The 14,096-nt window shown below is 34.9% G+C and overlaps 2 protein-coding genes across 3 annotated transcripts in view; one reads left to right on the forward strand and one right to left on the reverse strand.

Annotated features, from left to right (window-relative positions):
* LOC107639009 (COBRA-like protein 7) lies at window positions 9,267-12,476 on the forward strand. Of its 2 annotated transcripts, none has more exons than XM_021120872.1 (3): window positions 9,267-9,842; window positions 10,769-11,153; window positions 11,292-12,476. In XM_021120872.1, exons 1-3 carry the CDS (start codon window positions 9,317-9,319, stop codon window positions 12,328-12,330), a joined length of 1,950 nt encoding a protein of 649 aa, XP_020976531.1. In that variant the 5' UTR covers window positions 9,267-9,316; the 3' UTR covers window positions 12,331-12,476. The 2 variants fall into 2 exon arrangements, with proteins under 2 accessions (XP_020976531.1, XP_016197902.1); XM_016342416.2 differs by having other exon boundaries at window positions 9,268-9,842; window positions 10,772-11,153.
* Window positions 13,150-14,096, reverse strand: part of LOC107639010 (two-component response regulator ARR2) — a 5,218-nt gene continuing 4,271 nt past the window's right edge. Inside the window, exon 6 of the mRNA XM_016342417.2 lies at window positions 13,150-13,742. Within this exon, the coding sequence (XP_016197903.1) occupies window positions 13,674-13,742 (69 nt within the window). The 3' untranslated portion in view covers window positions 13,150-13,673. The remainder of the gene's footprint in view (window positions 13,743-14,096) is intronic.

Here is a 14,096-nt window from a genome sequence, read left to right on the forward strand (position 1 = left end):
ACAATGATGAAATTTCACTATAATCTTCTTGATTAGAGACTGTAAAGTGCTAACCCAACTTACAAGGGAATTTTCACAGAATCATGAAACACAACATAGATGAACAAAGGAACTCTAAGGACATCTATGGCTTTTTCTTTTAATTTTGCACTCTCTGCCTTTTTCCGCTCTATGGCTTTTTCATACAAACTTCACTGTTTGCCTTTTTCCATGAGACTCAAGACATGACAAAATTAAACAGAAAATTACAAAACAGAATACATTAAAGGAGAAGAGAAATCTGTTAGCTCAGGTAGCTCTGAGAACTCTGTGCCTTGCACTCTCACACTTTCTCCTTGAATCAAACCGTGGTTGTTCTCCCTTTTTATAGAAGAGGGAAGCCTCCACAGTTGAAACCAAAAACCAAGCCAACTTCTTCCTCTCCAAGAAACAGAACCGGTTCGGCCAGAGAGAGAGAAGAGATAACCCATGTAAAACCCAACATGCAATTACCTCTAGTCCTTCCTTGGTCATCAATCTTCATCAATCCGAGCGCTCCATCCTTGGCTTACTCTCCAAGATGAATTTCTAGCCCTTGATGCTTCATGATGATGATAGCTTCATCTGCTCCACTTTTACTTCCTTCCTCACACAGCCACCCTAGCTACCTTCTGTGATGAGTGAACTCAAAAGCAGAGACAAGTCATTCCAAATATCTTCTCCTTGCTTGTCAAAATCTTCCTTATCCATTTTTGGTATGGAGAGGCTGAGATCTCATCACCATATCTTTCCTTTCATGGTTGCAGATCTTAGCCATTACATTTTTTATGTTTTCTTGCCATCAGCTCGATGGTCTTGATGCATGTAGCTCCTTCTTTCTTCTGGTAGCTCAACTTAGCTTCCATAGTTTTCTGTGACATGACCGAAGAAAAGAAAGAAAAGATGAGAGAGTAGAGAGTGTAGAAAGAGAAGCAATCAAATGAATTTGATGAATTAAAGTTAATTACTTCCCTTTGCTTTAGGTAGCATGTAGCTTAATGATGTCCATCAAATTAAAGACCAACTCTCTCTCATGTTTCCAAGGTCTGCAATAACGCCAATTAATAAAATTTGGATTCCATCAAAGGATAAAAGTGATATCCGTTGGAGCATGCAGCAACATAATCAAAGGAATGGATTTCATTGGTTGAATGGATAAAACAATATTGTGTCCCATTTCCTTTTAATTTCGGACCAAGCATATTTGGTCTCATACCAAGACTTTTAATTGGGCTTGTATCACAATTGCTGGCCCATAAAACACTTGTTTCAGCCACCATTATTACAATAATTTTAACATCAAGGCTGAATGGTTTTAAGCGTATTGGGCTTGTAATAATTCTTCTTTTCTGTTCGGCCCAATAAGAAAACCTGCATTGCAAAATTATTTTGATCATCTTTTAATTCAAAATTAATTTAATAATTTACAATTAATTATATTAATAATGTTTAGTCATCACTGATATTAATTTAGAGTTTTCCAAACTCATCATTAAGTAATAATGAAAAAGCATTAGAATATAACATGAAAGCTAATAAAATGGATATTAATTAAAACTTACACATTCTGCAGAGGTTCTGGCTCCTTCTGCCTTGGGGAAGATTCCCCGCCGGATCACTTTTCGGGTTCCGAAAGGCAGCTGTAACAAACAGAAAAGAGTCCAATAAAAAACACATCTAATTGATTTCTGGATTCAACTGAAACACAAGTAAACCATGTAATGAACCAAAATTACCCAGATTTAAACAAACAGAAAACTTACAAATCAGGTTGTGCTTCTTCTTCCGATTGCCCTGCCACCGGAGTTTCTTGGCACGATTGCTGTTGTTCTTCGGGAGGGCTATTACATTAAACATAAAAGAGTTCAATAACGACCCAGAATTATTATCCTGTGCCATTAAAACTAATAATAAGAATTCTAATTACAACTTACTCATTAACAGAAGCTTCTTCTGCTTGGCTCTCGGAAGGAACATTGGTGAAGGTATCTCGATATTTTATTATCTCTTCCACAAGAGAACTGGGAAGAGACACAGCAATAGGAGCTCTACGGAAGATGAACAAGCAAGAAGTTAATATTGAATTACCAGAATAGGTACCGAGGAACCGAAAGCTGTACATTAAAAAACTCACATATCGAGATGTTGAGACTGAGTTTTTCCTCAAACAGTAATGATTTAGAGTTCAGGATTAGGTGTAGTGCTACTGAAAATTAAACACAGATTCTGTGTGATTAATTAAACAAAAATTATTACCGAAATCTAAAAGACCAACATAAATATTTCAACTTACACAGTTGGAGTTTGAAAACTCTGTTTTCGATGGAGTTTCTTTCTTCTAAAAACTTTTACCGGGATTTCCGGGATATTTTTCCTAATAAAAAAGATACCAAATTAAAATCATCAACCAAGATTAAAAGCAGAGGATAAAAACACCTGAAATTCATTTTTGGAATCCAATGAACCGAATTTAAACGAAGAAAAGAACCGAATTTATCTGGCATTGGCCAGTGCATTTACAGACAGTGTGGAGCTCGTCTGAGTTTGTAAAGTTTCGCTGCCCATATCTACAGTCGGCAGTCTAAGCAAAAAAATAAATATTATTCAGTAAATCCAGAGGAATTACAAGAGGTTTTAGGAAAAGTTAGCAAACAAAGAAAAAGAACTCGATATACGAAACCGAATCTTACGTCTCGGATAAATCATTTCGCGGCTCTGTCGAGTAAAAGTCATCTGGAGCAACATTTATTTTTTGAGCTCTATCATTTTTTCTCTTTGCTCTCTTTTCTTTTAATAGCTACAACGTGTCCCTTCTTCTTTCGGCAGCGCTGGCCTTTACTTGTTCACTTCTGAAAATACATAAAATAAGTATCAATGAAACTAAAATAAAAGTATCAATTAACCGAAAATATGATTTCTGAAACTTACTTTCAGATTCAGTTTTGCTCTCTGAATCTGTCAGAACAAGCTTGCTTGATTTGGTTTGTATTTTGGCAACCCTCTCTAGTTGTTTTCTTTTTATTGTCGGTGTTTTTTCGATTTCTTTTTCTCTGCAACACATACAAATACATCGAATTTATACCGGAGAATAATATCACAGCTGTAATTTACTTAACAAGCACACACAAACAATTTTCACCAAATAAAAGCAAAACTAAACCAGATGAACATCATACAAACATATAAATGAACCGAAAATAATCAATTCCCAAACTTACTGATTTTCAGATTCACTTGTGCTCTTCGAATCTGTCGGAACAAGCTTCCTTTTTTTGCTTTCTTTTTTAACCACCTTCTGTGGTTGTTTTCTTTTTTTTTTGTCGCTATTTTTTTAATTTCTTCTGCTTCTCTGCGATACATAAGAACAATTTTAACCAAATACAAGTAAAACCAAACCAAATGAACATCAAACAAACATAGCAATGAACCAAAAATAATCATTTCCGAACCTTACTGGTTTTTGGATTCACTTGTGCTTTCCGAATCCTTCGTACTTCTTTGGTTTTCAGATTCACTTGTTGTTTCCGAATCCGTCAGAACAATCTTTTATTTTTTTCACCATCCTCTGTTGTCTTGTTCTTTTGGTTGGCGGTATTTTTTCATATTCAGATTCAGATTTGGATTCAGAAAAACTATCTTCTTCCGAAGAAGAATCCGGAACAATAATTTTCTTTGTTTTCTTTCTTCTGCTTTCTCTTTTCTTCCCCCTTCAGAAAAATTGTTTTCTTTTCCACCTTCTATTCTTTTGTCTTTGTCTCCTTTAATTGTGCTATGTACACAAGTCCCTAAAACACAAGCTTATTTAGTTAGCAGAGTATTTTAGAAGCATCTAAACCGAATTTTCAAGAGAAATTTTTGTTTAATTTACCATCGTATTAGTTGCTTCCTTAGCAATCCGCTTGAGAATCTTCTCTCGTGTCCAGTAGGCCACCCATGGTGGCCCGAGAGTGTTAGGTGTATCCAGTCGAGGGAACTTGGATTCATGGGAATATATTAGCATCAAAACAAACACGTAGCCATCAACAGACTATTTTTTTCCCTCTCTCCTGTTTTCAACCCCCTTCCTTAAGAAGCTCAAGACATGAGTTGCCCAACACCATTGTCAGATGTTGTCCACACAAAGGGCATGCGGCTTATGGATCGGGGAGGCTGCGCTCACCGTCGTCGGCAGTAAGAAGCACTTCTGGACAAAAGCGACGAAAGTCCTTTCGATCTTCTTACGGTTCTCCTCCCCCTCAACACTCATATCAAGGACAGACTTTGTCAAAGATGCCAGTGTAGCACTTTTGAAGATGTCGATTATCTGCTTGTTTTGCTCATTGAGTTTGTCGTACTCAACTTTCTCAGGAAAATGATTCCCTACAATATTTTAATAGCAACAAATCAGTCAAAAAGGCTCAGTTTTATTTTCTGTACCCAAATGAATCGAAAATAAAGGAACCAGTGAACCGAAATAAGCAAAAAGTGGAAAGTGTATTATGCCCAACACAGCTACTACTTTGGCATGTGTTATGTGTATTCTGCCGTAGAGAGTGTCCAGGTATCCATAATACTCATCATAGCAAGCAATCAATTCTCTCAATAGCTTGTGAGAGACATTCATTTCCGGGACATGTGCCAGCACACCGAATCCCATTTCATCGACAATATCTCTCTTTTGCCGAGTCATTGCGTTGAACACCCTCGCTATTGCCTTTGTCTGGTATCTGAGATCATGAATTTTCTGCAAGGTTTTGAAACAGTATGTTATGATATATTTATAATACAAAATAGAGTTTATTTGAATGAAAGGCGATAAATATATTTAATGTGTATATATGCTTACGTTATAACGCGGTTTCTGCTTTTTTGTCACCATTATCTTTTTCATTTTTGCTGTAAGGACAAAAAAATTTGGTCAATACCTCACTCAATACACCAACAAGCACAAGCATGCATATTTTAATCAAGTGAATGTAAATCAGCAACTCCAATGAACTGAACTCCATTCACGTTTGAATAAAATGTGACAAACATTCAATCATCAAGAAAAATATTTCTACATACAAAAGAACTCAACTGAATACTTAACAATCAAGTGAATGAAAATCACCAACTCCAATGAACCAAAAGCGTTTCATGTTTGAATAAAATGTGATAAACATTCATTCAACAAAAAAACATTTCTTCATGCAAAAGAACTTAACTGAACACTTAACAATCAAGTGAATGGAAATCACCAACTTCAATGAACCGATCTTCATTCATGTTTTGAATAAAACGTGATAAACATTCAATCAGCAAGAAAAATATTTCTGCATGCAAAAGAACTCAATTAAACACACTAACAATCAAGTGAATCTAAATCACCACCTCCAATGAACTGTACTATATATCACAGAAAATAACAATACATTTTCATTCGTATGCCCTAGTTATGCAAAATGAACAGAATCAGAATAACTCGATCTACTAAACGAAGCAAATCAATCCACTAAACCTTAAATCCAACTAGGAAAAACGCGAGAATGCGAGATTTTAAATGAATAAAAGTTTTTATCATATCTTTTGCAGTCTCTGTTCTTGATTTTGTTTGATTTTTCTTCTTCCTTTCGAAAGCTTGACGTGATTCTTGAGTAGAAGCAGTTTCCGCAGAGAACACAAATGAGCTTTGAGAGATTTTGAGAGAGATTTGAAGTCCAATAGCAGTTTTGAGATTGAAGAAGGAACGTTGTTTCATAATGAAGGCGTGAATGAATGTTAAATATTTTGGGGATTTGGGCACGTGTAATACACGCTCAGTTAATGGGATTGGGTTTTTTTGTGTTGGGCTAGCTTGAATAGACTTAGATGAAAATGTATACTCCACCCATCTATGAATAACTATCTTTTAATATTCAAAGCGCTTTATTCTGCAAAGCTGCCTTTAAAAAGAAGACTGATACTGAGAGATTAAGATTGAGAGACAGATATTAATAGATAGAAATTAAATTGAGTTTTTATATCGTGTTTAGTATAAAATGTATTGGATTGAGTTATGTCTCAATATTATGTATAATTTAAGATAAATATAGAGATTGAAAGGTAAATTTGAAATTTGAAAAGTTAAATAATAATATTTTTGAGAAGAAATGTTATTAAAATTTCAATTCCGTCTTCAAAATTTACCATCTCTTGTGCTCCACTTTTTGGAGGTATTGAAAGGACTAAAATTTTTTGTTATGGGATTGAAATTTTAGTTCCAATCTCTAGCCACCAAATGCAATACTAAATCCAGTCTTTCAGTCTCAGTCTCAGTTTCTGAAAGCAAACGCTACCTAATATCTTTTAGAATTTTAACATAATATAATTTTTTTATTTTACATTCACTTGAATAATCTCTTTATATTTATGACAATTATTTTATAATCTACAAAAGAAGAAATTCTTTTCTATCAAAATAATATATGTAATTCTTTCTTAAACTTGTGTAATTTTAATATAATTACTTAATATACATGCTAAAATCTTAATATAAATGGAACACTTTAAGATTTCAGAGAGGTAACCATTGTTTTGAAAACCGATCCGGACCGGCCAGTTCAATCGGATTAACCGGGAATCGGTCACTAAGCCGGTCCGGTTATACTCAAAAACCGACTGACAAAAAATTGGTTGAACCGGCAGCTAACCGGTGAACCGTTTGGACCGATCAATTTTTTTGTAGTTTTTCTTATTTGACTACTCCCTCAAACCATAGTTGTAAGAACCAAACCGGTGATCGAACCGGTCAAATTACTGGTTCACTAGTTTATTGGTTCAACCGATAAATTGCTGGTTGAACCGGTAAAATCGGTTTCACGTAAATAAAAAATATAAAATACTAAAATAGTCATAAACTTAATAAAATACTAAAAATATAAAATACTAAAAATGATGTTTCTGATGGTATATTCGCAGAAGCCATTCTAAAAGAATATGGATTATGGAGTAGCAAAACAGCAAAAGTATAAAACAATAGCAATCCTAAATTCCTTAATTCCTATTCCTTATTCAACAAGACAGCAACCTTAAAGGCTTAAATAGTTAAATTCACAGCAATCTTAAATAGTTATATTATTTACAGCAATCTTAAATATTCATAGCACAAGCATATTCATAACACTATAACAGAACAACATTAGATTAACATTATTCATATTCAACAAGCATATTCAACACCTCGGTTTCAACTTTCAAGCATTAGTCAACAAGCATATTCATTGGGGGTACCGTGCGTATACGACGAGAATTTCCTTTTCTTTTTTTTTTTTATAAACCAAAACGACGTCGTTTTGGAAAATGAATTTAAAAAAAAAAAAGACGCTTCCGAACCGGTCGGTTAACCAGAAACTGCCGGTTTTCCAGTTTTCATCAAAACTGGTCGGTTCAACCCGGTTCTCAACGGTTCTCTTGTTTATCCGGTCATATCACTCAACCGGACTGGTTAGGAGTCCGATTCACCAGTTTTTCGGTCGAACTGACCGGTCCGGTCCGATTTTTACAACTATGCCTCAAACGACGCCGTTTTACCCATTTAGTTTTTTTTTAATATAAAGGAAAAAAATTCCCCCTCTCTCAATCTCAACCCTATTTAACCCATTTAACCCTAAATCAGAAGCAAATGAAGCCAAGCCCCAAATTCAATCTTCAACACTTCAACAGCAACAACTAGCGGCAGCGTTAACGCCAGCAGAGCTCTTCTCCTCACCGTCGCGTCTCGTCTCATTCTCACCGCGAACGTCTCTCCGTTGTCACCTCTATTCCATTGCTCGGCCGTTGCAGAGCTCTTCTCCCCGCCGTCGTGTCTCGTCTCACTCTCACCGCGAACGTCTCTCCATCGTCACCTCTGTTCCACTGCTCAGCCGTCACCTCCTCTCACCGGGACCTTTTCTTCACCTCTGTGGAACGCTCGAGCAGTCGAGCTTCTTCCTTTATTTCTCCAGGTTCTCTCTTTTTCTGCTAAGTTTCTTGATAAGGCTGTGGGCATCTTCAAGGCTAGAAATTATGAAATTAGTCCTTTCTAGTTGATTGTTGAAGACCTTTATATTTTAATTGACTTTATTTAGTGATTTTGTTCAGGTATACTGTTCTTTTCCATTTGAGTTAATTCTTTAAAAATAATTTTGTTAATTTTTGGTGGTACTTATTAATTTTGTTAATTGTTGATTTAATTGGCTAATTGTATGGATTCTGATTTCTGAGTTTGTTTTCTGAACTTTTGATGCCTAATGTAATTGATAATTTTCTATTTTGAACTTTTGATACTGCATTGGCTTCTTGATGTGATTAGAAATTTTTTGTGGATCTGTTCAACAATCAATATTTAGTTATTGGTCGTATTTAATTTGTGTAAATTTGTGTTTGTAAATTGTAGTTGTTATTAATCAGAAATTTTTATTTTTGAAGATAGAACAACTAGATGGTGATCAAGCATTATATATATTAATTTTTAATAATTTTATTTAATATTTAATTAAATCGGTTGAACCCGATTGAATTTCGGTCGGACCATTAAACTAATGAACTAGTTGTCTTATTGGTTCGTTGACCGGTCCCGCAATCTTAGAGGTAACAAATTTTTTTTACTTAAATTGGAGCGTTGTCTTTGGAGTGTTTCCCATGACACACTGTAATTGTTCTCAGCACCAAGTCAATGTTAAGAATTCGTAAGTACTTCCCAATTCAACAAACCAAAGTCATATCACCCTCTATAAGAATTTAATATTTAAACCTAAAAATTAAAATAATAAGTAAAATCCAATTAATATAATTAGCAACCTACTCTCAAATACCACTTCAACTACGTTAGCTAAGCCAAATGGCCAAACCATCATTGTCCTTGACCATGTCTATCCAACACTAATACATACATCATCAACTCCAGATTCGTCGTAGCTTAAACCAGCCTTCATGAAAAACGACCAAGACAATTTATTTAGCAAATTTTAAAAAAACTAACGTAACATTTTTTATATAATAAATATGTCTTTATTTAATTTGCCCATGTATAAAAATTAAATCTAAAGTATAATATTAGTTGTCTAATTAACTAACAAAACTGAAAACTATACTTTAAACCTTTGAATAGTCATCATGCAACTACTAGTATATTCTTACTATACAAGCAAACATACAAGGGATGATGCTCTTTCATTTGAAACACCCAAAGACGGCAAAAACTTTAGGATAAAATTAAAATAAATTAATTATTAAATTTATACGATGTTATATCTTCCAATAAACTAACTCATATTTATAACCCTTCTCACTTTCAAAAACAAACTAATAATACGTAACCATGGCCATGGCCTTGCATGACCATGTCTTCTTCTACATCTTTGTCATCATCTCCGCCGCGCCATTATCGCTCTCTCAGCCACAAGCCGCCTCCTCCTGCAACGGAATATTCCTTTCTTACACTTACACCAGCGGCTACCGCCTGCCGCCGAACACGTCCGACACCGCGGACCAGCCATACCGGTTCACGTCGGAGCTGACGGTGCTAAACAACGGCCTAGAGGATCTGAAGTCATGGAAGGTGTTCGTGGGTTTCCGGCACCGAGAGTGGCTGGTTTCGGCGTCGAACGCGGAGCTGGCAGACGGCACAGGGCTCCCTGCTGCCGTCGGAAACGGGACAGTTTTGGAGGGGTCCGAGGTGAGGGACTTGAAGACGGCAGCGGAGACGGCGGGGGACTTAAAACAGATGATGGTAACGGTGGACATGGTGGGGACGGTGTTTGGGGTGGCGCCACCCAATGTTCCCATGCCTTCCACCATTAGGCTCTCTAATGAAGGTTTTATTTGTCGTAAACCCACTTCTCAAGGTAAAATTAAAGACTTTATTTTCACTCAATAATTAGGGGTTTAAGAATTTAATTTTTATTTACGGCCTATATTTTGTGTAAAATATCATCTAATTACATTGACTTTTTAATATAAAAATTAATTATATTTTACTGAATAATATATTAAGTGATTAACACTGGTCAACTTTTTTTAAGAAATGTCAGGTGACCAACATGTTTTTCCTAAGTGTTGGATAATCAATCTTTCTTGTATATGAAGGCATGATTTTTTTTCTTTTTTTCTTTTTGGCATCAGTTAGATAATAGATATTATGTGTAATTCAATTGTGTGTGTATGTATTTTACGCTTAGTCTGATAATAAGAGGAAAAAATTCGATACAATAGAAAAGTAACTACAAGAGTATATGTATGTATAAATGTAGGGATTTTAGTTAAGATTGTATTAAAATTATTGAAATTATTCATATTGTTAGGTAAACGTATTCATGAATGAAAATTTTCAAGACTTTCATCATTTTTTTTTCTTTTTCTTTTTTATTTTCCTTTTACTTTTTTAAGTTTTGTGTTATTATACAAAGAGTAACAAAACTAGATTGGTTGAGTAGTAATCAAAATTTCAAAATTGTCCTTTTTTAATGTCCCTATTTGCGGGGTTCATTAGAATTGTAACCTCGGAAGACGAATTACTAATATATATGTTCTGTGATGAAAATTATTTCTCAATTCAGATTATTCAATGCTTAATTTCCTGATGGAAAATATATAGTCTTAACTTTTTTTTCTACTTTATGTGTGAATATCATTGATTCATAGGGTAATGTATACTAATACTACATATGATAAATGAAGCAAATGAAATATTCCTTTTCCTTCTCACCAACCACCAAGTGTTTGCGTTTTTGCCCATGAGAATGCTTACTGCTCTTCTTATGGTTTTTCTCAGCAGGTAACAATGAGACACATACATGTTGCACAGTTGATCCCAATTCCAAAACAAACACACCCACAGATGAACAAGAATTTCCACTCCCTCAGAAAGGTGGTGACCTTAGCATAATCTATGATGTCACAAAAACATATGAATCCAATTACTGGGCAGAGGTCACAGTTTCAAACAACAACCCCATTGGCCGTCTTGACCATTGGAAACTCAGCTGGGAATGGATCAATGATGAGTTCATATACACAATGAAAGGTGCATATCCATCAAACGTTGATTCTTCTGAATGTATCTTTGGTTCACAAGGTGAGTACTACAAGAAACTTGACTTTGCCGATGTGTTGAACTGCGAAAGAAGGCCAACCGTAGTTGATCTCCCTCCAACAAGGTTTGACGCTTCGATGCACAAATATTTCATTGATTCATTATTTTACTCACACATATGTATCTGCATTAAATACTATTACTTTAAACTTGTATTGTATGTATTGTCTTTAATGCTTGTACTTGTATTTGTGTGACATAGGTTCAATGATTCAAAACTTGGTAAAGTCCCATTTTGCTGCAGAAATGGTACATTGTTGCCACCCACAATGGATCCTAGTAAGTCAATTTCAAGGTTCCAAATGCAGGTCTTCAAGATGCCTCCAAACATCAATCGTTCCCACCTTGCGCCACCTAGGAACTGGAAGATAAGTGGTGAGGAACTCAACCCTGAATACCAATGTGGGAATCCTGTTAGGGTGAGTCCTAGTGAGTCTTTGGATCCAACAGGTTTGCCATCAAATACATCTGCAATTGCAAGTTGGCAAATTCTCTGCAACATAACAAGGAACACAAGAAAAAGCAAATGTTGTGTCTCATTTTCAGCTTTTTTCAATGAATCTGTTGTTCCCTGCCAAACATGTGCATGTGGATGCTCCGCGAAGTCAGAGAGGACGTGCAGTGTGGCTGAACCGGCTGTTCTGCTTCCCCCGGAGGCACTTCTTGTTCCATTTGAGAATAGAACAAAAATGGCTCATACTTGGGCTGACAGAAAGCATCTATCAGTGCCTAATCCTATGCCTTGTGGTGATAACTGTGGTGTGAGCATCAACTGGCATGTGAATACAGATTACCGGCGAGGTTGGACTGCAAGGATCACGCTTTTCAACTGGGGCGAAACTGATTTCGCAGACTGGTTTGTCGCAGTGGAAATGGATAAAGCAGCCCCTGGTTTTGAGAAAATGTACTCATTCAATGCTAGTTCATTAGACAAAGTGAAGAACACAATATTCATGCAAGGAAAGGAAGGATTGAACTTCCTTGTAGCCGAAGCAAATGGATCCAACCCAAAAAAAGATCCGAAGGTGCCCGGGAAACAACAATCCGTGATCTCATTTAGAAAGAAAAATACTCCTGGAATCGAAGTGGTAGATGGTGATGGATTTCCCAATAAAGTATTCTTCAATGGTGAGGAATGTTCTCTTCCTTTGGTATATCCAAGCAGTGGTTTCAGGAATGAGTTTTCTTTTGTTCCCATGTTGCTCCTGATGTTGTTGCCAATCATATGGATGTGGCAATAGTGGCATTGTTTGATTTTTGGTTCGGTACAGAGAATTGTAAAATTGCATTTATTTAAACTGAAATTTATAATTTTTCTTGTTTTTCACAGATGATACTGACCTTTTGCTATTATGACTTAAAAGCTATATAAGCTCAAAGTTAAAAAGTAAAAAGAAAATCTTTCTACTTGTATAGGTAAAGTCACCAAGTGATAGTCTTGTGCATTAGATTGCCCTTTTTTCATAAGTAAAATCCCAAATTAGCCTTCAAAAGAATTGTGAACCATCCAAATGGTCTTCAAAAGATTTGCCATGTCAAATTGATCATAAAAGGTCTTATCTTTATTTCAAATTAGTCCTAATGTTACATAAAAACATTAATTGATATTCAGCATATAATCTTTTCTGATGATATGTAATATAATTTTGCTCTTACTGAGATGAACACCATATATTAGTTCTCAAGAGTTAAACATCGATTTGGTCTGAAATTAATTCCCAATTTCTTCTAATGATCACTTTTTCTTTGACCAACTTAAGGTCGATTGAAAGAGATTATGCCACACTATCACATATGATATCATCACGAACACGACGGTGATGACACAGTGGACACTGATAAGTGATTTTTGTTTTCATAGAAATTAATGTTTGGACTAATATGAAATGAAAACTAATCCTCCAAAGACCAAATTGATATATCTCAACTATTAAGTCAAAACACAAAAACACAAAAAATGGAAACCTAATCAGATTCCTGTGTGTATTGCATATCAAAATGAGAGGAATAGAAAACAACAAACACAAACATATAAATAAGTGATATTAAAGTACAGAAAATTAAGAAAGAATGGCCAGATTGAATGTCTTGAGCAACCAAATGGAATAATATTTACATGCTTAATTAAAGCAATCATCTGCTTAATTTCAAGAACATTAACCAGGGGGGAATAACAAAGAGGATAAAAGTTTTTTTTCTCAGTAATTTGTTATTGATGTTAGAAATGTTCCTAGAGTCTGCAGATGTATCAAAACCTATGCTTCTGCAGTTCTGCTCTAAAACCAAAATATGTTCATGAACACCCTAACATTATAAAGCTTACTACAAATTTCACCATCAGAATCAGTCAAAAATTGCATGTATGCCCCTTTTGCATACATGCAGTTGAAGTTTGTAGTTATTCTTCTTCTTAACTTACCATCTTTTCCTTGAAGTCTGATTTTTTTACATGAACCAAATTCGATGTGTTGAAGAATTTAGACGCATGCAGGTCCAAACTTGACTAATTGCAGAATGATTTGGTCCATATGGAACAGCAACTATTTACATCTGCAACTGGAGAGAGAAATTGACTGGTTCTGTTCTAGACTGGAATGTTGTCTAAGGAATATCCGTCGAAGTCAAACTCATTCTCGGCTAGTCCAATGCCTTCCTGTTACCAGAAACACAGAAAAATGTCAATTTGTTCATAATAATAATAATAATAATAATAATAATAATAATAATAATAATAATAATAATTTTTATTTGAATTGTTTTATTTTGTTAATTTTGTTTTCTGAAGAACATAAAGATAGAAAAAATAGAGAATGAGAGAAAAGAGAGAGAAAGTTAAAGATGATGAATGAGAGTGAGAGTGAGAATTTGTTAATTTTGGAAGAAAAAAATTATTTTAATTGTAAAAAAATATCAGATGACATATTTTGATTTGTCAAATTACTAATATAAAATCTAAATTATATAGAGTAAAAATAGTAGAGAGAAATAGAAAAATGGAGAGAGGTAG

This window comes from Arachis ipaensis, chromosome B04 (genome assembly GCF_000816755.2).
Source record: "Arachis ipaensis cultivar K30076 chromosome B04, Araip1.1, whole genome shotgun sequence".
Taxonomy (NCBI): Eukaryota; Viridiplantae; Streptophyta; class Magnoliopsida; order Fabales; family Fabaceae; genus Arachis; species Arachis ipaensis.

Excerpts from the sequence above, each read along its gene's own strand:
- LOC107639009 (XM_021120872.1), top strand. The coding sequence starts at position 9,317 with ATGGCCATGGCCTTGCATGACCATGTCTTCTTCTACATCTTTGTCATC. Across the intron at positions 9,843-10,768 it reads TCGTAAACCCACTTCTCAAG|CAGGTAACAATGAGACACAT; the intron begins GTAAAATTAAAG and ends GGTTTTTCTCAG. Across the intron at positions 11,154-11,291 it reads GTTGATCTCCCTCCAACAAG|GTTCAATGATTCAAAACTTG; the intron begins GTTTGACGCTTC and ends TGTGTGACATAG.